Below are 27200 nucleotides of genomic sequence, written 5' to 3'. Positions count from 1 at the left end.
TACCCCCGTCACCTTCAGCACTGCTCTTACCGGCCCCCTGCCTGGTGGCTGTGCATCCCACCCAGGGGATTCCTCCGCCTTAGCACTTGGCTAGCGGTCTACTCCCTTGGCTGCCCTCGCAATTCCCTCTGAGCTCCCTCCAGCACTTGTTGTTACCCTGCTCCTGCCCCCCACACCTTTCTCTACGCCCCACACTTCTCACTGCACTTGCACGTCCGTATGTCACAAGGCCTAGTAGGACCACAATTGTATATTTACTGCTATTGTTTTTCCCCAGTGTTTTTTACTCCCTTGTTCCCTCCCCACTTTGGCTTGTGGTGCCTCGAAACACTATTCTGTTGTATAGGCGCCTAACAAATTCTCAGTAAATAAATGTATCTACCATGTACTGACATTAGTGGCCCTATTCTATTGTCTTGCAACAGGCAGATATCAGCACACTGTAGGCATAGTGCATGTTATAGCCCAGCCCGCATTTTCAAGAATACTAACATTTTGGCTGCCCTACCATGTCATGCAGGAGCACACATTTACCTTTCCGGCAACCCTAGAGGCCATGAATGCCATTAAAGAAATCTCTCAAATACAATTGGTGCATTGGAGTGCACACGTGTCCTAATTGCCGCCCCATGCGACAGAACAGATGTACAGGAACAGGAAGCAGCAGCATACCCTGAATGTACAAAGAACTTGTGATGTCAACATGACCCTCACACACTGCTGTGCAAGATTCCCTAGCCCCACACATGACTTGGTGGTACTGCATAACAGTACTCTCCCTGCGTAGATGGCCACATTTAAGTGACAAAAGAAATGGCTGCTACGTGAGCCCAACACAGTTGTTGGTCACCAGTTTAAAGAGGAGGGGTGTTGGCAGACATCTGAAAGCCAGGCTCCATTGCATACAGAAGATTGGTGGAGCTCTGATGTATGCCCGCACATTGTCATTGCATCCAATTCCCCAACAGTGATGAATAACAGTCCTCATTTCCACCTGTGATTCTTCCCCTTGCCACACAGGCTTGGGGTTTGGGATGATGAGGGTCAGATAGACCTACTGGGAGGCTGCTGGGGACATATTAATCTGTGGTGTTGACAGAGGTGGATGGTGTTGTGTCAGTGGGGGCCAAAGAGTGTCCATGGACTAGTGCCCTAGGTTGTTGCCTTAAAGCTCTCCCTCATACGCTGGCTTTGGTGGATGATGGCACCAAACATGCTGTCCAGTTTTCAACTGAGACTTAACTAGTGCTGTCCTTTCTTCTTTCCAATGACTGTTATGGTGTTCCGGATGTCTCAATAAACATGAAGGTGTTCATTAGAAATATCCTCCTGTCGATGCTTCCAAGATGGCCGCCGTGGGGAACACACCGTGAGGAGGTGCGCTCCGTCCCCCGCATGCCAAAAGAAGAACCTGAACGCTGAAGCATACCCTTCCCCGGGCACTTCATCGTCTAAAAAAATCCCAAACATCAGGCAAAACCCAAAAACGTCAAGAAATAAGGCGTCCTGCCCACCTCTGCACCGCCAAGTCGGGTCGAGCAGAAGAGGTTGGAGACCCGCGCCGCTTGGGAGAAACGCGGCAAGTCAGCGGGAGTCAGCTCCGGCTGACAAGCCGCTTTGGAGGGACGGAAAAACAAGGGAGGTCCCGCCAATAAGCCTTGCTGTGTAGCCAGTTCAGACCCCTGAGCCGCGGTGGTCCGGACTGCCCTCAGCGGTGTTCCTCCAGTTTTCGAGATGTCCAGAGCCTTGCGGGGATGAGCATGGTGTGGGGGAGAGAGAGGAACGGGCTGCTGTTTGTCATGATTCCTGCCCCTCATGTCCCCAGCCCTCCAAGATGTCAGGCAGAGGCCAGGCCACGATCACCTACATGGTCCTCAAGGGCCTCTCCATCCCTCCAAAGACCCACTTGGAGTCAGACTTGGCGCTTGTGGCACCAGACTCACTCACTCCCATAGGATAACGTTGGGGATTGGACTTGTAGTGCATTGATGGGGACAAGATGGATGCCCCCACATATTTCCCAGAACTGCATGTGCAGTCTAGTCTTTTGGGTGTGGTTCAGCCCAGAGACACCTGGGATACCCAGAGACTATTTAAGCCACGCCCAGGCTGAGAAACATGCTTTGTGTTTTCTGCACCTGCAGCGTGACACTCACTGTGTTCGGATCGGTCTCCAGTAGGCCTGCATCTTTCTTCTGCACTCAGCTCCTGCAAGAACAAGAACACTGTTAGGAACAGCCGTGCCTTGCGGCGCTTCTGCCCATCATTCATCGCTTCTTCTGTTCTGCGGGCATCATCGGCAGTGTCATTCCCATCCTGGCACGCCGCTTCCTAAGGAAAAGGGAAAAGAACAGAAAAAAGGCATTAGTAAGCATTCAGCAAATCTTCACTTATTTTTAAAGACTGTATGAGCTTCAAACGCTTACCTGAATCCCAGCCGCTCTGGGGGAACTCTGTCTCCGGAACTTCTCATCCATCCATCTGCAAGAGAGAAAAGACACTCCAGGTTAGGGTGTAAACATAAAGAGGCGCTGCATACCGCGCTTACTCACCGCATTTCTTCTTCATAACCGGCATCCACGCTGAAAACGTCGCGGCACCTGAAAGACACAGAAAAATAACTCAGTTCAATACAAATACGAAAGGGTCGCATTGCGCATCGCATTCTCACTCTCCTTCAGCGCTACTCATCTCAGCAGCACGTCGCCATCCCCGGACTCCGGCCATCATCTAAGGAAGGAAAGGAACAAAGTTAGAGAACTGTTCAAAAGACTCATTATACCTGTCGGACTCTTGCTAGTGAAGTAACTAGGCAGCAACAAGCCCGCATCAATCAACGTGCCCCTGCGCTGAAAGCAGGACGGAGAGCACACTTTCCAAGAAAACAAGGTGAGCTGTGGATCAAAGGGAAGGGTTGGACCCCGGGGAAGAAGGGGTTCAAGCACACAGAGACAATAAGGAGTTAAACTCTACCAATCCTGTGTTTCAGGCCCAGTCTCCAGTCGAGTAGACTCCAGGGAAGGGTTTGAGGTCGTAAGAAGTCAGAACAGGCTGAGTGATGTCCCCGTGGATACCAGGTGAGCGTTACACTGTTTGATAGCCCCAAGCAGCCTACATAACGGTAAGGCCTGCTCTCCCTCCCACCCCACCTCCCCGCTTGCACAAGAACCGGCCCTCTTTGAGGTTTCTCACAACCCTGGCATTCAGAGATCGTAGCTCGAGATCCGAAGAGCCCCACAGCAGGATTGGGGGGTGGGAGGAGCCCAGCTATAGGCAACTCCCAAAGCATTTCTAAAGTAACGGCGGACTATAAAGCCCCCCATGGGGGTTAAGGAGGAAAGCAGCATCAATGCTACAGATCCACTGCCTTCTTGGGGAAGGTGGGGTCCCCCTGGATCGAACGAAGACGCTCTGCAGATGCAGCTCAGGGAGGGCCAGGCCCACCCAGGGAGAGGCAGGCTGGCCACCTGCTGAGAGCCTCCACCATCTTCACCAGGGGGAATCACCATCAGAGCAAATCCTGACACCAGGCCCCCCCCACGAAATCCGCTCGCAGGACTAGTACGAGTACCTAAAAGAAGTGGCCATACCAAACCAGGCAGAGCAGGAAATTCATCCAAGGGACCCAGACCGCGAATTGGAGGGGGGCACAGAGGAGACAGATACCCTCACATGACTAGGTGGAAAGACGGGAAGGCGGTTGGGGGATCTACGGCTCACCCAACTGAAGGAAGCTGGGTGCCCGCATGAATCTCCAAGATTAACATAGATTGAACAGCACAATGTTTAAAAACAGAGGGAAAGATTCTGATTAGACGCCGGCAAAGGGGGGGGGGAAGAAGAGGACTCAGGAGGGTCTGATCCAGAAGTTGTGGAGGAAGGAAGGGGGAACCCAATCAGACACGGAGCAAGAGGGGGACAGGGAGAATGTAATTCTCCCACAAGACTAGCTACCGGAGGATCTAGCGACCAACCGGTTACCTAAAAAGTCCTCTAGCGATGCCTCCAATCCTTAGGGGAGAGAATGGTATCAACCATACAATCTCAAATGGACAGGATGATGGAGGACTTAACAGGAGCACTAAGAGACGTGAAGGGGGATTTGCGCTCCCTGTAAGCGAGAGTGGATACAAACGAGCGAGCGTCTCAGGAAATGGCCGATGACACACATAAAATGGAGGACTTCATGGAACACCTGGCTAGGGCCACCCACAATTTGGAAATTCAGACGGAGGATCTGGAGAACAGGTCGAGGAGAGTGAACATCAGGATCGTGGGAGACGCAGAACTACCCCACACAATTCAACAATTATTTGCAGACCTAATCTCCTCCCCAGATTCCGCTGAGATCTGAGTGGACCGAGTGGCACCGATGAGAAACGAACCAGGGGTGCGCCCACGGGATGTACTCCTGGCCACCCATCATTACGCGCAAAAATAAGAAATCCCAGGGATGGCGAGACAAGAGAAAGATCTAAACTACAAGGGGGTCCCCATGCAGCTCTACCAGGACATCTCCCAGGTCACCATCACGAAAAGGAGATACTGCGTCCAGTCACACAGGAACTGATGAAAAGGGTAGTCCGATACAGATGGACGTTCCCTTTTGGGCTACTCTTCGATCACAAAGGAAGGCAAAGGAAAATAACATCAGCGGAGGAAGGTATAGCCCTTCTGAGCCTTGAGGCCGAGGCAACCAACAAAGGAGACCAGGGTCCAACCAAGTCCAACCAGAGGGGAAAGTTATGGGAGTGCTCTACCCAGGGAAGAAAGAAAAAACAGAGATAGTCGCAAGGACAAAAAGAGAGAGGACAAACTCTGGGGATAATCCCGGGTGGGGGCTCTTTGCAAGAATAAGCCAGGGCATCAAATATTCCCGGGGAGGGGACATGTAACATAAACCTGTGGGGTGGAGACACAGAGGGGGAATTCTTGGGAGTAAGGTATGGCAGATCGGGGAGGGACCAGAGGTCGGTTGGGTCACACCAGCGAGGAGGGGGAGGAGAGGGAAGGGCGAGGCGAGAGGGGTGGGAGGAGGATGGGGGAGATCCTGGTCCGTAATGTCACAAACTCCTCGATACAAGATACAGCGACCACGTACACTCCACATAAGATGGCCTGGCTGAATACAATAAGCGTTCTTACGCTGAACATCAAGGGCCTTAACTCCCCAATAAAAAGAAAGAAGCTAGACCATTTCCCAAAGACAGAAAACACAGATATGGTCACCCTTCAGGAGACACACATACACAGCAGGGACAAATCTAAGTTGAGAATTCAAGGATACGGTAAAGTGGAACAGTCCAACGAGGCGGCAAAAAAGGGGGAGTTATAGCAATAAAAAACGACCTGGACCTCACTGTGATAGATCAAATTAGAGATATCGGGGTGATTCCTAGCATTGAATTTCCAGGGTAGAGGGGAAATCTTCACACTGTCCACCCTCTACACCCTGAACGTGGGCCAAGGCAGGTTTATACAATCCTCACTACAGAAACTGGATGGGTTCGCAAAAGGGAAGATAATCCTCATGGGCGATTTCAACCTAGCCTGGGACACAGACAGGGACAGGAGCGCGAGAGTATCATACGCCCACAACAAACCCTTGAAGGACTTAAAGGGAAAATTGAGCGCATGGCACTGGTGGATGCATGGAGAGAGGAAACGAGACACACGAGGGGATACACATTCTACTCCTACGTGCACAAAACTGCCTCGAGAATAGATATGTGGGTTTCAGGCATCCTAGCGAGCTAAATAGCAGACACTGAGGTGGGGGCAATAACACTGTCAGATCACACTCCTATCACATTAAAGATCAGAATCGGGGGAGAAGGTGGCAGGACTTTGGAGGAGGCGATTCCCAGCATATATCTTCAGGGATGAGCAGCTGAGAGAGAAGCTAGGGGAGGAAATAGAGGAATTTTTACAACATAACACATGTCCTGACATCAACCCCCACACGATCTGGGATGCCTTCAAAGCTACATTAAGAGGGAAAATAATAGCGATCAAGGCCAGGAGAGATAGGGAGTTTAGTCGCTTGGAAGAGGAGCTAGAATCCAAATTGAAGACGGTGATGCTTAAAATCTCCCACTATGGAGGAAGCGAAAGTGGTCCTCCTCCCCAAGCCAGGAAAAGATCCCACCATGATATGATATGACATAATAGGTTATTTATAATGCGCTTAATACCCAGAGGTTTCTAAGCGCGGACCAGGGGATCAAACCTGTGTTGCTGTGTCGTCTTGCTTCCAAGGGGAGCATGTTGCCCGTGAGCTATCCTCCCGAGACTTACATATGCAGCTCATATAGACCGATAACTTTAATCAACACCGAAGCGAAAATCTACACCAAGATTTTGGCAAACAGAATGGAGCCCTTACTAACACAGCTGGTGGACCCCGATCAGTCGGGGTTCATCAAAGGCAGACAGACACATGACAACACCCGTAGAATAGCCCATCTGATCGAAAAAGTTAACTAAACCCACACTCCCGCTCTGTTAATTGTGCTGGACGCAGAGAAAGCCTTTGACTGGGTAGCGTGGCGCTTTCTACTGCATACCCTGGAAGAGATGGGCTCTGGGGAGGTCTTCCTGGGAAAAATGTTTGCTAAACTACTGCAACCCATCCTTGCACCTCCTAGTCAACGTGGAACTTTCGGCCCCGGTAAGGGTCTCAAGGGGAACCAAACAGGGATGCCCCTCTCCCCGCTTCTCAATGCACTCCATCTAGAACCGCAGCTGAATAAAATAAGAGATACAAAGGAAATAGAGGATATCACGTTGGGCAAGAAGGAACATAAAGTCACATCATTCGCTGATGATATGATATGATATGATAGGTTATTTATAATACGCTTAATACCCAGAGGTTTCTACGCGCGGACACAGTGATTGATCCTGTGTTGCTCCGTGTCGTCTTCTTTCCAAGGCGAGTACGTTGCCCATGAGCTATCCTCCCGAGACAAGATATGTTGCTAACAGTAACGAACCCGGAGACATCCCTTAGAGCCGTAGATGAGACACTGGCCCTCTTCGGAGAGGTAGCAGGCCTGAAAGTAAATTGAAGCAAATCAGAGATCCTGAACCTCTCAATCCCACAGGATAGAGGAAAGATTCTGAAGTGGGCGTTTCCATACACCTGGGCATTTAACAGCATCAAATATCTGGGAGTGAGAGTCACCAGAAGATTAGATCAGCTTTTTGCAGCCAACTACCCCCCTCTACTGGCTACCATTAAAAATGTGTTAGCTTCCTCTGGCCCTCTCTTGATATCATGGATGGGAAGAGTCAATGTTCTGAAAATGTCCATTTTGCCAAAGCTCTTATATACCTTCATAGCCCTCTCTATTAAAATCCCCATGTCAAAGCCATTCGAAGTATCACCAATAAATCTATTTGTGCTCACAAAAAGCCTAGAATATCGGGCACAATTATGAGGCTGCCGAGGCAGAAGGGAGGACAGATTAAAGTCATTAGGGATTGGATCAGGGACAATAGAGGGAAGAAATTCAGAGATATGGACAGAGCGGTGATAGGGAACTACCTGGGAAACGTCCTCTGGTTAGCAAGGGAGGACAGGCCCCTCAACATGTACCGTAGCAAAATCGATACCCTAGTGGCTAACACTTGGTACTCGTTGGTAAAGAAATCTAACCTGACTTCCTTCCCCTCGCCACTCACCCCGATGTTTGGGAACCCACAATTTACCCCGGGTCTCGCTGGTCATGGCTACCGTAGATGGCTAGAAGGAGGTTGCCACAGAATTCGAGATATGTACGAGGGAGGGGAGATTAACGCCTGTGTAAAGGGGACTTTGGAGTGGGAGAAGAGGAAAGGCATCAGTATATCCAGCTACGACACTGGCTACTATGTCCCAGTGTCAGGGAAGCAGGTGGGGCACTTTATGGGCTCATCAAGGTTGGGGAAGAGGTGGGAACTAGATGTTTCATGGTCAATTGAGAGAGGGAGGGGGAACAGGCCATAGCGGTAGCTCAATGGAGCGGTCTGTGGGCCAACATCCCCAGACTGGTTTAATCGTTACAAATACAGGACATCTGGATGGAAATGATGTACCAGTGGCATATTACCCCGGCTGGGATGGCAACATTCTCCTGCTAGAACTTTTCGCAGTGCTGGAGGGAATGTGGGGGGGTGGACGTGGAGGCACATGTGGTGGCAATGCACAAAGATCAACCGATTCTGGGATACAATACAAGGCGTGGTCACAGACATACTGGGAGGGACTCCAGGGACTAATAGGGGCGTGTTTGTCATGGGGCTGGAGGGAGAGCTGGAGTCGCTACCCACAAGGGCCCAGCGCAAAGTGTTTGTGACTCTGGTCTAGGCAGGGTCCCTGCTAATAGCTCAGAACTGGAGGTCTAAGGCTGCACCCACGGATCACGAATGAATAGGCAAAGTGTGAGAATTTGTGACTATGGAATGGGTCTCCTACTCACTTTTGGGAGACCATCAGAACTTTTGCATGGATTGTGGGCCTATGGACAAGAAGGGGAAAAGAGACAAAGGCCCACTGCGAAAGAGGCATTTAAGACTCAACAATCACAGCAGAGTGAGAAGCCAGTCGTGCTGGACCAAGGAGGAGAGCCGAAGGGCAGGGCAGGGTGTACTTTTACTCATAAGTTGTCATACTGCATTTTCTTTGACTCAAATGCTAATAAAAAGTTAAATGAAAAAAAATAATATCCCCCTGTCACTGTAGTAGTATCTCCAAGGCGTTGTATGAATGCCTAGTGTTGTATGCCTCTTGCAGGCTTGGGGCTTCAGCTATTGATATGATATGATATGATATATGATATGATATGATAGTTTATTTATATAGCGCCTATACACAATGTGTTTCAAAGCGCTTTAAGGCAAGGGAGGGAACAAGTGAAAATACAATGACATTCGTACAGGCCATGAACAGTAAGAATGTGAAATTAACTATCGTACTCGGCCTGACGACATTTCAGATAGTGCAAGAGCTAAGACATAGATAAAGAAGCGAGGGGGAGAGTGGGAAGGAAATGGAAACAGAAAGGCGACTACCAGAAATGTCATCAGGCCTAGTACGGTAGAGCCGGAGAAAAACAAAAGGTGAGGGAGAGGGGTGCAGAAAGGGAGGGGAGGAACAAAACAAAAGGTGAGGGAGAGGGGTGCAGAAAGGGAGGGGAGGAACAAAACAAGCGACTATCATACTAGACCTGACAACATTTCGGATAGGGCTGGAGGGGGGTTGGGGAGGAAAAAAACAGTAATGAGAGGGTGGAGGAAACCGACGAGGTTGCTATCATATTAAATCCAGGGACAATTCTGATAGAGTAAGTGCATAGAAGAAAGAGTGGAGAAGCAAGAGTGGAGAACGAATACAATTGCATAAGTCAGTAGTAACACATAATGTTGCAAGCCAGGATACAAGATGAAGATGGGAACAGCATGATTCAGGGCCACCATGAGTACAAGATGCAAAGGAAGTCCAGCATGAGAGTTGAGAAAGAGTGACGCACCGTGAATGAATGAAGTCCATAAAAGTCAAATCCAGCATTGGTCACAAGACGGTGATGGTGAAACCAGAATGTATCTGGACAGACTCCTGCAGAAGTAGGCTGGAGGAGATTGAGGGGGAGCAGGGTAGCAGAATCAAGCAAAACAGGCAACACCTGTGTGCGAGAAGGGGTGGGCACAAGGGAACATCACAGGGGGACCAGAGGGTGTGGGGATGGCCTGTGGTGACAGAGGGGGTAACACATGTTGGTGCATGCTTACCTGCTGTCTGAGCAGGGGGTTGGGCCCTGTGTCCTCCTGGTCCGAACAGGTCCAAACAGGAATTGCCCTTTTCTTTCTTTCAGCAGCTTTTAAGTGTGGTGCTGGAGTAGGAGGTAACGACAAGATCACAGGAGGCACTGGTTGTTTAGCATCGTCAGAGCCATGGCCATTATGTGACTATAATACAGAGTTGTCCTGGTCCCCATATGAGTGTTGTATGCGATAGTTTGCTGGAATGGAAGGGCCAGCAGAAGGTTTTTTGAGGTGAGGGTGCACAAGGGGGTGCTTAAGAGAAGTGGGAAAAACTCCAGTGGCGAAGGAGAATTTGCAGAGGTCGGCTAAGGCTGGGACAGGAGAGTCAATGTTGTCCTTGATGGTTTTGGAGGGAGAGGGGTCCACCTGTTTAGAGGAGGCTTTCATAGACCTGACTTGTCTAAGGACCTTCTCAGGTGTGACAGGGGAGAGAGAAGAGAGAAGAAGGGGAGGAATTGGGGTGGCCAAGGGAGGTATAAGAGATGTTGGTACATGAGGTGGTGAGGTAGAGAGAGAGGATAGGATATCTTGTATTTTTTAAGGTGAAGTGTGCAGCCAGGGCGAGCAAAGTGCCTGAGTGGTTCAATAGTGCAGAAGACTGTAGCAGGATTGGCTATTTCCTTGCAGACTTTGAAAAGTTCAGCCGTGTTAGTGTATGCCATAGAAATGCAGGCTTGAGTAAAGACTCTTTTCTTGGAACAGATGCAGAGCCTATTCTGCCTTTGAAGGAGGTGGCAGGCGGTTTGTCAGAGGGTGTGCCCCAGGAATCCCAATTCAGTTCGGCTGCCCTACACTTGCGTTTAAGGGCAGCCAGTTCAGAGTCGTACCAAGAGTTGCACTTTTTGGTAGGCTTCAGTCTTACGCCCATGACAGGGGCAAGACTATCAAGAGTGTTGGAAACAGAGAGGTTAAAGTTATATAGGGCTGTGTCAGGGTGGGAGTCAGCCTCAGGAGTAGAAGGAGCAGAGTAGGTAGAGACAAAGGCAGCCACTGAAACTCTTTTCATGGTTCGGATGACCTTTTAAACAGGAGGCAGTGCCGGGCTTACCGATGCAAGAAGAGAAGAGAGCTTCAAGTGAGAAGAGAGTGATCAGTCCAGGAGAGAGAAGTAGTGAGAGGGATAGATAGAGGGATGTCGATTGAGGTGAGAGCATCCACGGTGTGGCCCGCGGTGTGCGTTTGGCTAGAGGGTAAGATAGAAAGAGAGAAAGAGTCACAAAGGTTGCGGAAAGGTCCTGAGGAATCAGGTGAGTCGAGATGGATGTTGAAATCACCCATTAGTAGGAACTGAGAAGAGGAGGAAAGGAGAGAGGAGGCCAGATCAGCCCATTCCGAAAGGGAAAGGGAGGGCTGACTAGGTGGCCGATAGAAGGTGGCCAGCAGGAGTGAAGAGCTAGGATTGGGGGACAGCCTGCAGACCAGGAACTCAAAGGAGGAGTAGACCTGAGTGGGAATGATAGACACAGGGATCCACGGGAAGATCATTGCTACTCCCCCACCAGGTCTGTTTTGTCTAGGCAGAGAGAGTATCTTGTAGCCTTCTGGGAGAAGTGTGTCAAAACTCGTGACAGAGCTATCCTTGAACAAAGTTTCAGTGAGGGCAAGAACATCAAGATCCAGGGGTTCAAGGAGATGTCAGATGTGTGTTTGACAGCTGAGCAAGTGTTAAGCGTGGAAATGTGGAGCAGATTGCCATCTTTGAAAGTCTTACGGTGGGGTGCATGGGGCGGTGGTCCCTCCTTAAGTGGCGAGAGTGCCTGAGGTAGAAGGAGGCAGAGGAGCCAAGGCCGGCAAGGGAGCCGGGACCGCAGTGGATGAGAAGGGAGCCAGTGCGGAAGGCCGTCAAGGGAGCCGGGACCGCAGTGGATGAGAAGGGAGCCAATTCGGGAAGGGCTGCAGGGGCCAACGGAGCCCCAGATACAGTGTTAGAGGCTGGCAGGTTCACCAAAGAGGAGGAGGCTGACGGGGTTGTCAGTGTAGGGTGTGGCGGCCAGGAGAGACTGTGGCGAGGGTAGAAGGGTGGTTAGAAGGCGGCCAGGGAGCCAAGGTGGGCACAGCTGGCGAGGGAGCCAGGGATGCCGAAGCAGCTGGTGGCAGGGGAGGCAGTGCAGACGGAGAAGGAAGGTTGATAAGTTGAGGGAGGAGCCTATGAAAGAGTAGGAGGTTGGGTTGAGGACCCTGTACCATGATGTTACCATTTCGATAGACGTTGATGATGACCCTGGAGGTGGAGAAGAGGGAAAGAAGGACCTCTCTGATAAAAAATTATCTCCTTTGTCGGCAGAGGGAGCCAAGCAGGGGTTTTGAAATCATCAGGACACATCACAAGGTTAGGGATTTCCAGAGTGCTTAATTCATCTCTGATTTCAGAAGCGCTAAAAACATTGAATCCACAGTGCTAAGGATATGAATTAGAATATTACATTTTTACTTTCTTGAGTGTACGGCTATTTAGGGTATTTTACATTAATCGTGAAATGAGTTTGTTTACTGGTTAATACATGTTTTAATGTTGTTGTTTTTTTTAATTGCAGTTCTTGGGTCAGCAAATTTCAGAGTTTCTTCTCCCTGATTTAAACCGGATTGCTGAAAATTATGATCCTTCCGAGCTAGGTCGATTGCTGCAGCTGATTTTAGGCTGTGCAGTGAACTGTGGAAAGAAACAAGGTATGGCATGGAAATGTAACTGTTAAAGTGTTATAGAGAAATTATACAAGCATTTTGCACTCACATAATTATATAATGTTCATGTGTGCATGGAGTGTAGCAGAAAAAATAGCTCATGCAATAACATAAAACATAAGCATATGAAACCCATAGAAAAATAATGTTTTTTAAAAATCTTTTTGACTGTGGATTCTATAGTTTTCACTGTGGGATCATGTACCAACCAATCATGGAAAGTGATGAGAAAGGACACTTCATTCGTCATATTTATATACGAATTATATTTTCCAAAGTATTTTTCTGAATCTACTTCCCCCATTATCATTGTGCTATTCATACCATAAATGTGCAGGTTTATTCATCCTTGATGCCAGATGATTTGATTGAAACAACTATACCTTGTTAAGCGGCTTCACTTCAACACTACAGCTAAGTCAATGCCTAGTCTGGGATGCTGAGGGAAACCCTTATTGATATATTTTTAGGTCCAGTTCATGTACTCTGGATTTCAACCTTTTTATAACACCCCCTCTCTTAGAATCCCCCTGACTCCACTGAGCCAAGAAGTAGGTCTGTTTTGCAAATTGAAAAGGTTTATTTGAGAAATATAACAATATATATCTATCACACTTTTATAATAAATTAATATTGGATATCACACTTAAAATATGACAGTGATCAACAATGGATAATGTTCTACTGGTAAACTGATTTGGTTACTTAGAAGTAGTATAGAGGATGAGGTAGCTGAAATGCTTTATGGTTTCAAGGAAATGCAAGGTGGAATAAATGCAGTACAGAAAATAAACTGATATGGTTTCACAAGAGATAATATGTTCACTTTTCCCCTGGTGGCAATTCACCCCCCCCCCCTATATGCAGTGCAAGGAGATGGAAGTAACACACACAGTCTTCAGGAATACAATCAAATACAATATGGAATTCAGTTCCCCCCCCAGCAAGCTTAGACAACAGGTATGCTTTTTAAAACACGGGCAAGAGTGCTTTGTAATGTGGTGGCAAGGAAGTGAAAAATGCTAAAATTGCTTTTAATTCCCTATAGGAGGTTCAGAGTGAGTGGTAGACACTTTAAAACAGTTCAGGTCAGCCCTAACAATGGTTCAGGGATGGTTATTAGGTTGCAAACGAATTTTAGCAGTTCAGGCAAAAGCGGCTATCTTTTTACAGATGACGAAATCAGGCCAAATCGCAAATCGCGGTAAATTTTGCGAGTGCGTAAATCGCGATTGCGGTAAAAGGATAAGGAGCAGAATCTCGTTCCTAGGACAAACGGTTCCAGAGATACGGACGATTTAATAAAGGTAGATTTTCGGATTTAACGTAAAACTCAAATGACAGGTGACAGCTTGCAGCTTTAGAATGACAGATGACAGCTCGCAGCTTTAAAATGACAGATGACACGATTTCTAGGAGGCAGTTCTACTTAGGTTAAAATAGCTTGAATTAGATTATTTTAACTAAGAGATTGGTTCTGCACAGTTCTGCTAGGTACTCACAATATAAATTTGAAATAGGCCTCGTCACGGATCTGGTCAACACGTCCGGCGGCGGTTCTCTCTGCTCGGCGGGTCAATCGGGCACCGGTTCTGCTCACAGCGATCTGGATCTCTGGTTCTGCTCACAGCGGTCTGGGTCTGGTCTGCGGTTCCGGCAAAAGTTCTTGGCAAAGAATTCAAACAGCACGCCCGGCTGTTGAATAGTTTGGTTAGGTTTGCTGGATTCTGAAGGCCTGCTGAGAATACTTTTGCTTGCAGTAGGCCTTCTAGGTTCAAAGTTCTGTAGTCTATGGGTCTCTGGTTCTGGTCTCTGTCTGGATGGGATGTCGGCCGACAAAATGCTCCGCAGAAATGGAAAATGAATCTCTCTACCTGTCCCAGCAGTCTCTTTTTATGTGTTTTAAAAAGTGGGTGGAGAGGCTAGCATCACTAAGCCTGCCCCTCTCTTGATTTGATAGGTCAATAGATTCTTTGGTTCCTGATTTGAGAAGGGATAGTGTGTCAGAGATGTCATTTTTATGACCTGCAGAAATGACACTCCCCTGGTCAATGTGCACACAAATCTATTCCTGATCCAAATACATATTTCCCAGGTACACAGTTGTTTGACATCACATACACACATCATATATTACTAAAGATAGTCCCTGTCCCGACTCTGGCGTTTCTAGGAGCTTGCATTCAAAAATGGCAACTTATTTTCGATTTTAGTGGGTTTTGCCACATTGGTTTTTCATCAAGAATTATACAAAGGTACATTTCCCTCCCACATATATCACAGTAACTTTCCATGTCTCTAGCTTAAATACAGTGTCTACAATATTCATAATTAGCGGGGTTTTGCCCCAGAACATGGTACAAATCGGAGTTTGGACTCAAATCGTGAGGGCATTTTTCATACTAAGACTCTCAAAGTTGTATATTCCTGTCATTTGGTTACAATAAGTTATCACTGTTTCTATAAAATATATATTTGTTGCAATTCAACTCCCCAAAGTGTTTGGGTCCACCTCCAGAAATCTGGGTGGGTCAGTGATCACATGTCTCTCCTTGCTGGCAGAGGGCTGTTGACAGGAAACACTCAAAATTAACATACCCTATTCAACTGAAAGGGGCTATTATCTCTCTCCTCCAGGCTGAAGGGGAAACCCCCTCCCTCTCACTCAGAAGGGCCATGTGATATCCTGCCTCCTGTTGTGAGTCTCTGGGGTGTTAAGAGTTCTCAGCCTCTTGGCCTCTGGGAACAGCAGGTGGCTAAGATTTTCAATTAACCAACAAGCTTTGAAGTCCCTGCCCCTCTTGTAACTCCTAAATACAGTTTCCCTGTCAGAGTTTACACCGCTAGCGCCGCCTTGGGGAATTTGTCGGTACTGCATCCATTTTTGAGTTGTCTTGAATTTGACAGGAGATTTTTGCTATTATTTTGATAGGCATCCTTACATTAGAGTGGTGATGTGGAACCCCCCACAAGAAGGTTGTATCTTTGGAGTGGTCTTGTGCCAACTGCGCAGTTCTCCTGGATTCTGGCGTGAATGTGGGCGGCGACAGCTCATCCCCACATCCACCCAGTCTATTGATTTAGTTTGTTCTGGGATGAAGGCCTCTGGTACTGGGGCTCCTGAGGTTATGCTCAGGAGTTTCTCTTTCCAAGCGAACCTCATCTCTATCCGCCCCTGCTCCCTGTTGCAATGCAAGAGCCTGCGCTTTCAGTTCCTCAGTTAAGGCCTTACTAGACTCTATCAGTCTCTCCTGCATCGCTACCTGTTGCTGGAGCCTACCATTGTGCTGGCAGAGAGCCTCATTCTCTCTCTGTGCCTCCTGATTGGTCCTGGAGTACTGGGCCAGTCTTTGCTGCAGGAGGGTTACCTCCTGAGCTGTGTCCCTATTGGCCTGCTCCTTTCTTGCCAGAGCATCCTCCACCCTCCTGGTGTGCTCTAACAAGTTCTGCTGTTCTTTTTGGAGGTCTCCCAGTCCCTGGAGGGCCAGGTAATTTTCTTCCATTTTCCTTTTTAAGTGGCAGACTTCCTGGCCTAAGGTATCCCTTTCCTGACTAAGAGCCTGCATCTGTGCCGCCAGGTCGTCCCTCTGCCTTTGAAGGGCACCAGCTTTCTGGCGCTCCTGATCAAACTCTGCCTGGGTATCCAGGTCTTTCAGGATCAGTTTATTGCTCTCTGCCTTTTCCCTATCTAGGTGGCTTTGCAGGGTGACTACCTGCTCAGCACATGCCCTATTGAAATCTAATTGTTGCTCCAGCTTTTTCTGACTCTGCAGTAGGGAGTCCAAACCTTCTTGGTACTCCTTCTGCAAGGCCAGAAATCTGGTATCCTGGTCCGCCTTTTCCTGTTGCAGCACATCCATATCCTCCTTTATTTTAGTGATGTACTATCTGCTGTCCTTTTCTGACTCCTGGCTCCTGAGCAGCCTCTGCTCAGAAGAGTCCAGATGAGATTGGGCCTTCTCTAACACCATCTGTTGCCTATTTGCCAGATCTTGGCCTTCAGCACATTTGTCCTGATGGCTCCCATATATAGGTACAAATATGCCGCTATCCTGGCAATCTTATTATGTTCATCTTTGGCTTTAGGGGCCATATATAGTTCACTCAGGGCCACATGTAGGGGCCCTGATCTCTCCATATATCTGACCCTGTTTCAGTGACCTGTTGCGCGATTGCCTGCAACCAGACCGTTTGGTCCTGATGAGTCCACTCACCTCTCACAAATAGCTTATGTAAGAAGTGCTCTCTGGCTTATTTGATGTCTACCAGTGTCGTCATTCTGGAATTGAGTTCCTCCTGACTTACAGAAGTTTGTATTTTATTTTTGCAAAACAGACCGTTTCTTTAGAGCGTTCCTTTGAGGAGTGCTTTACAGCGTAACACAGCGTGGTGATCCGACCGGATGTATGTCTCCTGTCAGTTAGCACACTGTATTAATCTGCACAAGTGATAGATCTAACCCAGAATCTCCGGCTCCGAGCCCCCACTTTGTTACGCGGCTTCACTTCAACACTACAGCTAAGTCAATGCCTAGTCTGGGATGCTGAGAGAAACCCTTATTGATATATTTTTAGGTCCAGTTCATGTACTCTGGATGACAACCCTTATATAACAGCCCTCTCTTAGAATCCCCCTGACCCCACTGAGCCAAGAGGTAGGTCTGTTTTGCAAATTTAAAAGGTTTATTTGAGAAATATAACAATATATATCTATCACACTTTTATAATAAATTAATATTAGATATCACACTTAAAATATGACAGTTATCAACAATGGATAATGTTCTACTGGTAAACTGATTTGGTTACTTAGAAGTAGTATAGAGGATGAGGTAGCTGAAATGCTTTATGGTTTCAAGGAAATGCAAGGTGGAATAAATGCAGTACAGAAAATAAACTGATATGGTTTCACAAGAGATAATATGTTCACTTTTCCCCTGGTGGCAATTCACCCCCCCCCCCCCTATATGCAATGCAAGGAGATGGAAGTAACACACACAGTCTTCAGGAATACAATCAAATACAATACGGAATTCCGTTCCCCCCCAGCAAGCTTAGACAACAGGTATGCTTTTTAAAACACGGGCAAGAGTGCTTTGTAATGTGGTGGCAAGGAAGTGAAAAATGCTAAAATTGCTTTTAATTCCCTATCGGAGGTTCAGAGTGAGTGGTAGACACTTTAAATCAGTTCAGGACAGCCCTAACAATGGTTCAGGGATGGTTATTAGGTTGCAAACGAATTTTAGCAGTTCAGGCAAAAGCGGCTATCTTTTTACAGATGACGAAATCAGGCCAAATCGCAAATCGAGGTAAATTTTGCGAGTGCGTAAATCGCGATTGCGGTAAAAGTATAAGGAGGAAAGTTAAATCTCGTTCCTAGGACAAACGGTTCCAGAGATACGGACGATTTAATAAAGGTAGATTTTCGGATTTAAAGTAAAACTCAAATGACAGGTGACAGCTTGCAGCTTTAGAATGACACATGACAGCTCGCAGCTTTAAAATGACAGATGCCATGATTTCTAGGCGGCAGTTCTACTTAGGTTAAAATAGCTTGAATTAGATTATTTTAACTAAGAGATTGGTTCTGCACAGTTCTGCTAGGTACTCACAATATAAATTTGAAATAGGCCTCGTCACGGATCTGGTCAACACGTCCGGCGGCGGTTCTCTCTGCTCGGCGGGTCAATCGGGCACCGGTTCTGCTCACAGCGATCTGGATCTCTGGTTCTGCTCACAGCGGTCTGGGTCTGGTCTGCGGTTTCGGCAAAAGTTCTTGGCAAAGAATTCAAACAGCTCGCCTGGCTGTTGAATAGTTTGGTTAGGTTTGCTGGATTCTGAAGGCCTGCTGAGAATACTTTTGCTTGCAGTGGGCCTTCTAGGTTCAAAGTTCTGTAGTCTATGGGTCTCTGGTTTTGGTCTCTGTCTGGATGGGATGTCGGCCGTCAAAATGCTCCGCAGAAATGGAAAATGAATCTCTCTAACTGTCCCAGCAGTCTCTTTTTATGTGTGTTAAAAAGTGGGTGGAGAGGCTAGCATCACTAAGCCTGCCCCTCTCTTGATTTGATAGGTCAATAGATTCTTTGGTCCCTGATTTGGGAAGGGATAGTGTGTCCGAGTGATGTCATTTTTATGACCTGCAGAAATGACACTCCCCTGGTCAATGTGCACACAAATCTATTCCTGATCCAAATACATATTTCCCAGGTACACAGTTGTTTGACATCACATACACACATCATATATTACTAAAGATAGTCCCTGTCCCGACTCTGGCGTTTCTAGGAGCTTGCAGTAAAAAATGGCAACTTATTTTCGATTTTAGTGGGTTTTGCAACATTGGATTTTCATCAAAAATTACACAAAGGTACATTTCCCTTCCACATATATCCCAGTACCTTTCCATGTCTCTAGCTTAAATACAGTGTCTACAATATTCATAATTAGCGGGGTTTCGCTCCAGAACATGGTACAAATCGGAGTTTGGACTCAAATCGTGAGGGCATTTTCCATACTAAGACTCTCAAAGTTGTACATTCCTGTCATTTGGTTACAATAAGGTATCACTGTTTCTATAAAATATATATTTGTTGCAATGCAACTCCCCAAAGTGTTTGGGTCCGCCTCCAGAAGTCTGGGTGGGTCAGTGATCACATGTCTCTCCTTGCTGGCAGAGGGCTGTTGACAGGAAACACTCAAAATTAACATACCCCATTCAACTGAAAGGGGCTATTGTCTCTCTCCTCCAGGCTGAAGGGGAAACCCCCTCCCTCTCACTCAGAAGGGCCATGTGATATCCTGCCTCCTGTTGTGAGTCTCTGGGGTGTTAAGAGTTCTCAGCCTCTTGGCCTCTGGGAACAGCAGGTGGCTAATATTTTCAATTAACCAACAAGCTTTGAAGTCTCTGCCCCTCTTGCAACTCCTAAATACAGTTTCCCTGTAGTTTAGACCGCTAGCGCCTCCTTGGGGAATTTGTCGGTACTGCATCCATTTTTGAGTTGTCTTGAATTTGACAGGAGATTTCTGCTATTATTTTGATAGGCATCCTTACATTAGAGTAAGAAGGTTGTATCTTTGGAGTGGTCTTGTGCCAACTGCGCAGTTCTCCTGGATTCTGGCGTGAATGTGGGCGGCGACAGCTCATCCCCACATCCACCCAGTCTATTGATTTAGTTTGTTCTGGGATAGAATAATGGGTGGTGCCAGCTCATCCTCACATCTACCCAGTCTAAGGATTCAACATGGGTCAAAACCCTTGAAAACCTTTACAAAATGGGTTCTGAAAAATGGGAAAAAAGTCTGACAAAAATAATAATGAAACATCCAAAGGTGACCATCATATAGGATCTTTGTGTCAATTATTCATTATGTTGTTAATATGTAGAAGGAACAAATTGAAGTGCCACTCAAATGAAAGACTAAATGGCATTTATTTTAAAGCATCAAAAACAAGCCAATTCATGTATAAGCATATTATCATCAACTAAAAGGCTGCCTCATTTATCATAGAATACAGTCCTCTCGCGTTGTCAACGTTCCAACATGATTACATATGGGACAGAACAATCAGAGCTCTCCCACTTAGATATTGCACTGATGATCAAACATTGGACTGCAGTGCCTTGACACCTGCAGAAACCTCTTAGGCTTGGGACAGACAGCGCTTGCAAAGGTAACAAGTGTTTATTTCCACACAGAATAACACCAGCAAAGCACTCTGCTGCACGAGAACGTTCTGAGCTCTGGGAGCACATGCAGTACCATAAAGTATAGACAGCGTCACACCTGATGTCATACTATGCAGTACAATTCTACCACCCCAATTCGATGGGCACTGCACATATAGGGTCTGCTGAATAAGGGATGCTAGGCCATTGGTCCATCTTCATCTGTTTGTGTCCGTCCATGTGGACGCTGTAGCTGCCCTAACACTTATTGGCTACTCGTTTATGCACTGTTACCTTATCATTGTTGCAACCACATGGCACACACACTAATGGGCTACTAAAAAGCAGAGGTTACACTAACTCACATGCTTCCCTCATTCTCAGGCAGCTTAGCAACTCCCAAGGTCCTCCTACTAAGTTTTGAGCTATAATTTAGTTGTTACTCTGCACCTCGCTGCACAAATCACGTGACCTATTTCTGAAGGTGCAATAGCCTTGCCTTCTGATCTTAGTGATCGATCGAGGTGTGTAAACATTTTATGGTCGGTGGTCTGGGTTTGGCTGCTGTTACGGCATGTGGGGGTCGCAGGATGCTAACTGTCTCACGGGATAGTACTGCCAAGAGGCGTGCTGCTCCCATCTCATGACCTTGCAGGGCGAATTCATTCATGTGTGTGTGGGCCGGCAAATCTTTGGAATAATAGAGAAGTTCATGGGCTGTGTTGGACCTGACCGGGGTGGGGCTGTTGTTTGTGCTCATGCGAGGCATCTGATATTCAGGCAGCTAATATTATTCGCTGTGCTCCGGCCTTCATTCTAGGATGAATGCCATTTATCTTAAATGGCATACGCATATGCGTTTTTTCTATAGCTCCTAATGCATGCATTCCAGAGACCGTTCACCCCCTTTGTGTGTGCCCACCACCCCACTGCTCCCCGAGTATGCCTTCTATTGTTTGTACCTTATTCGCTATCGCCTAGGAGGATGGGGAGACCCTGCCCCCTCCCCAACACTAGGAAGCCAAAATAGGCCAACTCATCATCCATAGGTCAGCCAGGTGCTCAGCGAACACCCACATATCTTCAAATGCTGTCACTGCTGCAAATAATTTCTTCCTTTAGCACTTGCCTCGGCACACCCTACGAACTGGTGATTCGCACTTTCCACCCAACGCGGCATCTGGCTCCATAGCACTGACCTTACTCGGCACTTCATCCGCAGCTCACCCTCGAACACGGACACCACAGCGCCTACCCCAATAGCCTCTTCCTTGCTGCACTTGCACGTTCTGAATATTCACAAGGCTCTTGCATATCCCCCACGCTATACAACATTTTCACCAGACCTCTCTTCAACATACTTGACTCGCTAGGAATCATGTACGCTAAGTACGCTGATGATGCTCAAGTTCTCCCCTCCGCCTAAATGGCAAAAAGACAGAACTTCTGCCAGGACCCACCAACACGCTAAAAAAACTTGACAACCGATACTCATCCTTCAATATTGACAACACCACTATCCCAGTGTCCCAGGCAGTCAAAACACTACCTAGATGCTAAACTATCCATGTCCAGACAAGTCAGCTCCATTGCCTCCTCCGCAGCATACATACTACACCAAACTTCTAAACACAGCCAGGCCACTCCTCACCACCGCAAATTGCCTGACTATTGCCATAGCCCTAATTGGGTCTATATTGGACTACTGTAATGTCCTCTTTACGGGCACCTCGGCAAAAACCTTGACAAACTTCAAACAATTCAAAATAACACCCTACCCACTGCCATAGGCATCCCAAGAAGGGAACACATCTCCGCAGCAAGACGACAAGCCTACTTGCAGCCCGTCCATGAACGTGTCCTCTTTAAAACACTTGCCCTTACCCACAAGTGCATCCATCACACCGCCCCACCCCACCCTACCTATCTCAAAGAGTTAACATAGCCCTCTCCTCCAGACCCACAAGAACACACAACGCCAACTGGCTGCCCGCTCTCTAAAGTTAAGCATGCCAGAGGGGGTGGTATAAGCTTCCCTTTCATCGCTGCCAAGCAAGGAACTCCACTCGCCTTCAGATCAGAACCCTCACACCCTTTGTTTCGCAAAGCCATCAAAACAAGGCTATTCTCCTAAACCCGGAAGCCAGCAGCGCCGCCAGGCCATGGCTTGATGTGTACACAGGTAATAACAGCTATATGTAATGTGTTATGCCACAATATGCTATGCACCATGTAACCTTTGTGTAGCCATATCACCCTCTATGTAACACATCTTGTACCCAAGTGTGTACACCTATGTGCAACTGTAACTAAGGCGATCCGATATAACAGCGCCACGATGCCTCTGGGCTGTTTTATAAATGCAAACATTTTTTTATACAAATGAGTAGGTTCAGCTGTCCCTTCCCTCACTGTACTTTATTTTAAATGTAATTGTACTGCTATCCCATGTTCCCCCCTGCTGCCCTGTGGGTGCTTTGAAACAGAATGCATTTCCTGTATAAGCGCCTAACAAGCAAGCAATACATAAATAAACAAATCTCTGCAATGATGGGGGAAATAGGACACGAAACAGGCTCTCCTCTGCCTCTTTCTTGCACTGAGGATCGTTCACTGTAACCAGTGCTTTGTTACCACTAAATCTTCCAGATTATGATAGCAAGCAGAACCCAGGCCAATAAACCTATTTCCCAACAAAGGTCTTCACGCTGCTTCTGATTGAGTCAGGAGGCGCAGAGAAAGGTTGCATACTTTAAGGCACTGCTAGAATAGTGTCATGCAGCCATGAATTTCCCCAGTAACAGAGAGAACAGGGTTGTTGACTTTCCATATTAATCCAGACCTCTGCCAGCTAATTCCTCACAATGCCAAACTACATTTCTTTTCCTCCAGCAATGCCATTTTGCGGCCCTAGCTATCCGGCTCCTACAGCAGGTTATATAATAGCAGCAGAGATTTACCAAATTATAGGCTTTACTCAGCTCCCATACGTCCCCTCTCTTACTGAACTAACCATTACCTCCACAATTCCAACTCATTTAACTAGAAAAGAACAAAACTGTCTCCTGAAAAACCTGATTGCTTTCCCTATGATTCTGAGCTGAAGCTTGTCCTGCGCAACGTATGGTCACTCCACCACCTCACTGTCCAGCCACACTTCACCCTCTTCTATTGCAACTCCACCTCTATTTGGATACACATGTGACCTCCTTACTATAGTGTCTTCAAATGTCCACGGACCCTTCATCTAGAACCACAGCCAAGTACTACATACTGCTATTTTTCATACCAGCATAGCTGCCACCTGCCAGTAACCCCACCCACCTCCAAATTATACCCCTGACTGCTAAAACAGGATTGACAACTAATGGGTGATTACGAGTTTGGGCAATGGTGGTAAATCTTGATTATTTTTACAATTACCACTATATTTACCCTCAGCCAGATTCAGGTTTTGGAGGAATACTTTCTTCGGTATGCCAAATGATTGGAATTCCGTCAGAGGTGAGGCCTCTGGTGGACTTTTAGCAATGACCCCTATTTTCTAAAAATGTTAAAATGCCACCAAACAATGATTATTTTTCTGTAGAAAGGCAAAGGCAGACATTTCCCTTTAATGCGGTAAGAAAATTATCTATTTGGCGCACAGTACGGGGAAAAGGTTGGATCAATTCTGTATTTTTTATTGTAGTCTTCAATATGCTCATCAAGGTAGACCTTAATTGCTTTCATTCAGGCATGTGTTTCAAACACTCAGGCATGTGTTTCAGACAATGTTGCCATCTAGTCTTCTTGCCAACACATGTTTCAAACTACCCTCTTGTATATAGCACTCTGTGCTTTATCAAGGCATTTTGCGTATTATCCTTAACAGAATGTATATCTTCTTATTTTTGCCCCAAATGAAGGTTAATATCTCAAAATCCGACAATTATAAATATGTCAGTAAAAATGCTGTCTGCTTTGCCAGCAGTCGTTAATATGGTGGCTTCTGGGGGGAGTTAGGGATTGCTTCGGGTGTTGTTACGCACGCGCCTCTTGTGTCCATTGATTCTGGGAGCATGCAAAGACACTGGTTTATGGAAATTGAGAGCCCACTATCTTGACTGAACCCTAGTAGGAAGAAATCAGGTGTGATTACCATAGTGGGTAGGGAACAGGTCCATGCAGCTTCCTGAAATACCTGGTGTTTTTTACCCCTCAGAGGGGGTGGCTAATGTTTCTTTCTTGTTAGCTTAATATCAAGATCATTCAAAGCCACAGTAAAAAGTAGTGTTTGTATGACGCTGTGAAGGATTGCCGTTTGGCAAGGGTGTAGAAGCCCTTACTTAATAATAATAAAATGATGTGGGTATTTCGATCTCAGAAATGGTGGCTTGCTACCCAGAGCACCCTTTCAACAGACCAAATGCCAAAAATATGCTGTATACCTGCAAGCTGCTGAATCAGTACTCTGATCTGCAGCACCTGCTCTCCAGTGGCACAGAGCAGGTTCGGGTCACTCTTGACAGCCTCAGTGACAGACAAGTCACTTCAGCCAAGTCACTTCAGTGAAGCGGCTGCATTTAAAATATGCACCTCTGTTCTCAAATCACATAACTATGAGAGTTACGATCCTGGTGGTAGTTATAAACTTTAAGTATAAGCTGCCTGTGTTTAAGGTGGCCAGTATCTCTCATATTTAGTACAGTCACACCAATTTGATATCATACACTTTGAGCCCAGCTCAGCTGTGGGAATTATTTCTATTCTGGCCAGACAGCGTGGCCATCTCAGCTGTTAGTGCAGAATACTGCCTGGCCATGACTCTCCTTTGATCCTCTGTAAGGTTGGGTAACACACTTTCCCCAGCAAGACAGCCTCCCAGCAGGAGCTGTCTTGGGAAACAGGAATCAAGGGTACACCCATACCAAAAGGGCTAGCCTCACACCAGGGTGCTGCATACCGAAAGTGCCTTTAATGCTATAGAAAATGGAAGCGGGCATTATTAGTGTAGATTAATGGACCATAGCATAGCTGGGGGAGGATTCCACCATCTTGTTTATGTCTGTACCTATCGCTTCTTCCTGCCCCCTCCACTTCCTTTGGCATAAAGTTCTTTGGGTGTGATGTTGGAAGCCAATGACCACTGTCTCAAGAGCAAGGATTGGACCTCTTGCTTTCGTCAAATCACCTGTGGACATTTGCCTTTAAAAGAATAAGGCCATGCATACCTTCTTTTATTCACTCTTAGGCAAACACCTGAGGAAGAAATTATTTGGACCTCTTTTGGGAGAGTTGATCTTTCTAAATCCCTCAACTACTGAGGTGAAGAAATAACAGTCCATGGCAGAGGCTAGCTCTGCTCTGTACTCGGCCCCAGGGTACGTTAGGGGTTACACTCCTAGTCTGGGACAACAGACCCTCAACAGACTTATCCTGTCCTAGAGTGGGTCTCACAGTATCTTGAGGACCGGATCAGCCAAGGCTCCCTCTTTTGCCATTGCCGTATCATACCGCATTTAAACCGCGTGTTCACCGCACCCGAACCAGAGGGACCTGCCAGTATTGCTTTTGACAGTCTATCAAATTAAACCTATTGCTGTGTTGCACCTGTCGATCCGGTTCACTGCCATATCATGCCAAGCAGAGCCCATCATGTGTTTTGCTCAATATTATCTGATCTGCGCTGCAGACCAAACTCAAACGGCAACCTCTTCGAACCCTGCATCGGAGCACCAAGGTCACTGGATTATACCGACAGACATCGACTGAAACCGCTGGAGCATTGCATCACTCATCACCCAAACCAGCAGTTACCAAAGTCTCCAACTGCCTCAACTACATATCCGACCATGGTGAGTCATCCAAACTGCACGACCGGAATGCTGCATTCGATTGACATCAAGCTCCTTATTCGTAAAGGCTAGACCGCAGCTCACTGCTTGACCCATCACGACTCACCACACCTGAACCTGATTGGACCCGCTCCTCAGCACAGCTTGAACCTGGCTCAACATTGTCGAACAGACTAAGAAGCGCAGTAAGGTACTATTGACCCATAACTGCCACCCTGGTCCATCTTTGGGCCCTAAAGACTGGTGTGAGGGTGTGGGAGTAAGAGTCGGACACAAAGGCGGCATGTTGATTGGCAAAGATTTTTATTATTAACAAAAATAGGGAGGTGGGGTTGAAGAAAATTCTAACTAACCCTACTTCTAAGAGGGGTTTCCCTGCTTTAACAAAACTAGCTAATGAAATTGACTGTGTCAGAATATCCAAAGCAAAGTGTGTCGTCCTGTGTCCATATCCTAACCTATCCCTTGCAAGCTAAACTCAACATAAGGTGAAAAAGATAAATGTCTCTTTGACTGCCAGCCTGCAGCCCGACCTTGTGGTTCAAAACAAAAGTTTAAAAAAAGTGTATACAAGCGAGCAAAAAATTCACAAGACTCAATGGGTTGATTCGCTTTCCCCTGAGTCTTTCCACTTTATTCAAGAATGTTTCTGTATCTTTAACGGTCAGGATAAGTTTATCTTTATTTAGCAGGCCTGACCTCTAGACCCTCCAACAAGGGAAATGGCCTGACACCTTTTCCAAGCTGTCTTGAGGGTCCCAGACGCTTGGTGGTCCAACGCGACTCCCAGATACCCATATTTTCATGCTTTACATAATTTGAAACACAGCCAAAAGGGCATAAGTGTGATATTGTAGATTTTGTAGATAAAATATCACAGGAGAACATGAGCCAATTACGCAGAGTGTATTAAGTCCAGTATTTGTTTACCGTTAGTGACCCTGGTAAAATAATGATTAGGAAATATTCTGAAATGAGTCCCACCACTATAAAAATACCCCAATAAGCTTACCACAAAATACCACCATAGCAAAATAACACAACATACTGAATATAACATCAAGAGGCTAAAATGATGAAAGGTGGCACAATGTGCCACCAGAAACATCCTATGAACCCCACAGGCAGGGGCACAGGGTTTCACCCCTTTGCCTCATACACCCACAGAGGCAGCGGTCAAGCCCCCTCAAGCAAGCAGGTGCATCGACGTC

At 46.9% G+C, this 27200-nt stretch overlaps 1 protein-coding gene across 1 annotated transcript in view; it reads left to right on the top strand.

Annotated features, from left to right (window-relative positions):
• Positions 1-27200, top strand: part of HOOK1 (hook microtubule tethering protein 1) — a 1744708-nt gene that overhangs the window by 379853 nt on the left and 1337655 nt on the right. The window contains exon 5 of the mRNA XM_069642072.1: positions 12339-12471. Within this exon, the coding sequence (XP_069498173.1) occupies positions 12339-12471 (133 nt within the window). The remainder of the gene's footprint in view (positions 1-12338; positions 12472-27200) is intronic.

This window comes from Ambystoma mexicanum, chromosome 1q, assembly GCF_040938575.1.
Source record: "Ambystoma mexicanum isolate Mex_15411 chromosome 1q, UKY_AmexF1_1, whole genome shotgun sequence".
In the NCBI taxonomy this organism is placed as follows: Eukaryota; Metazoa; Chordata; class Amphibia; order Caudata; family Ambystomatidae; genus Ambystoma; species Ambystoma mexicanum.
Note: the sequence above shows the minus strand (reverse complement) of the source record. Positions and strands in the feature narration are given on the sequence as shown.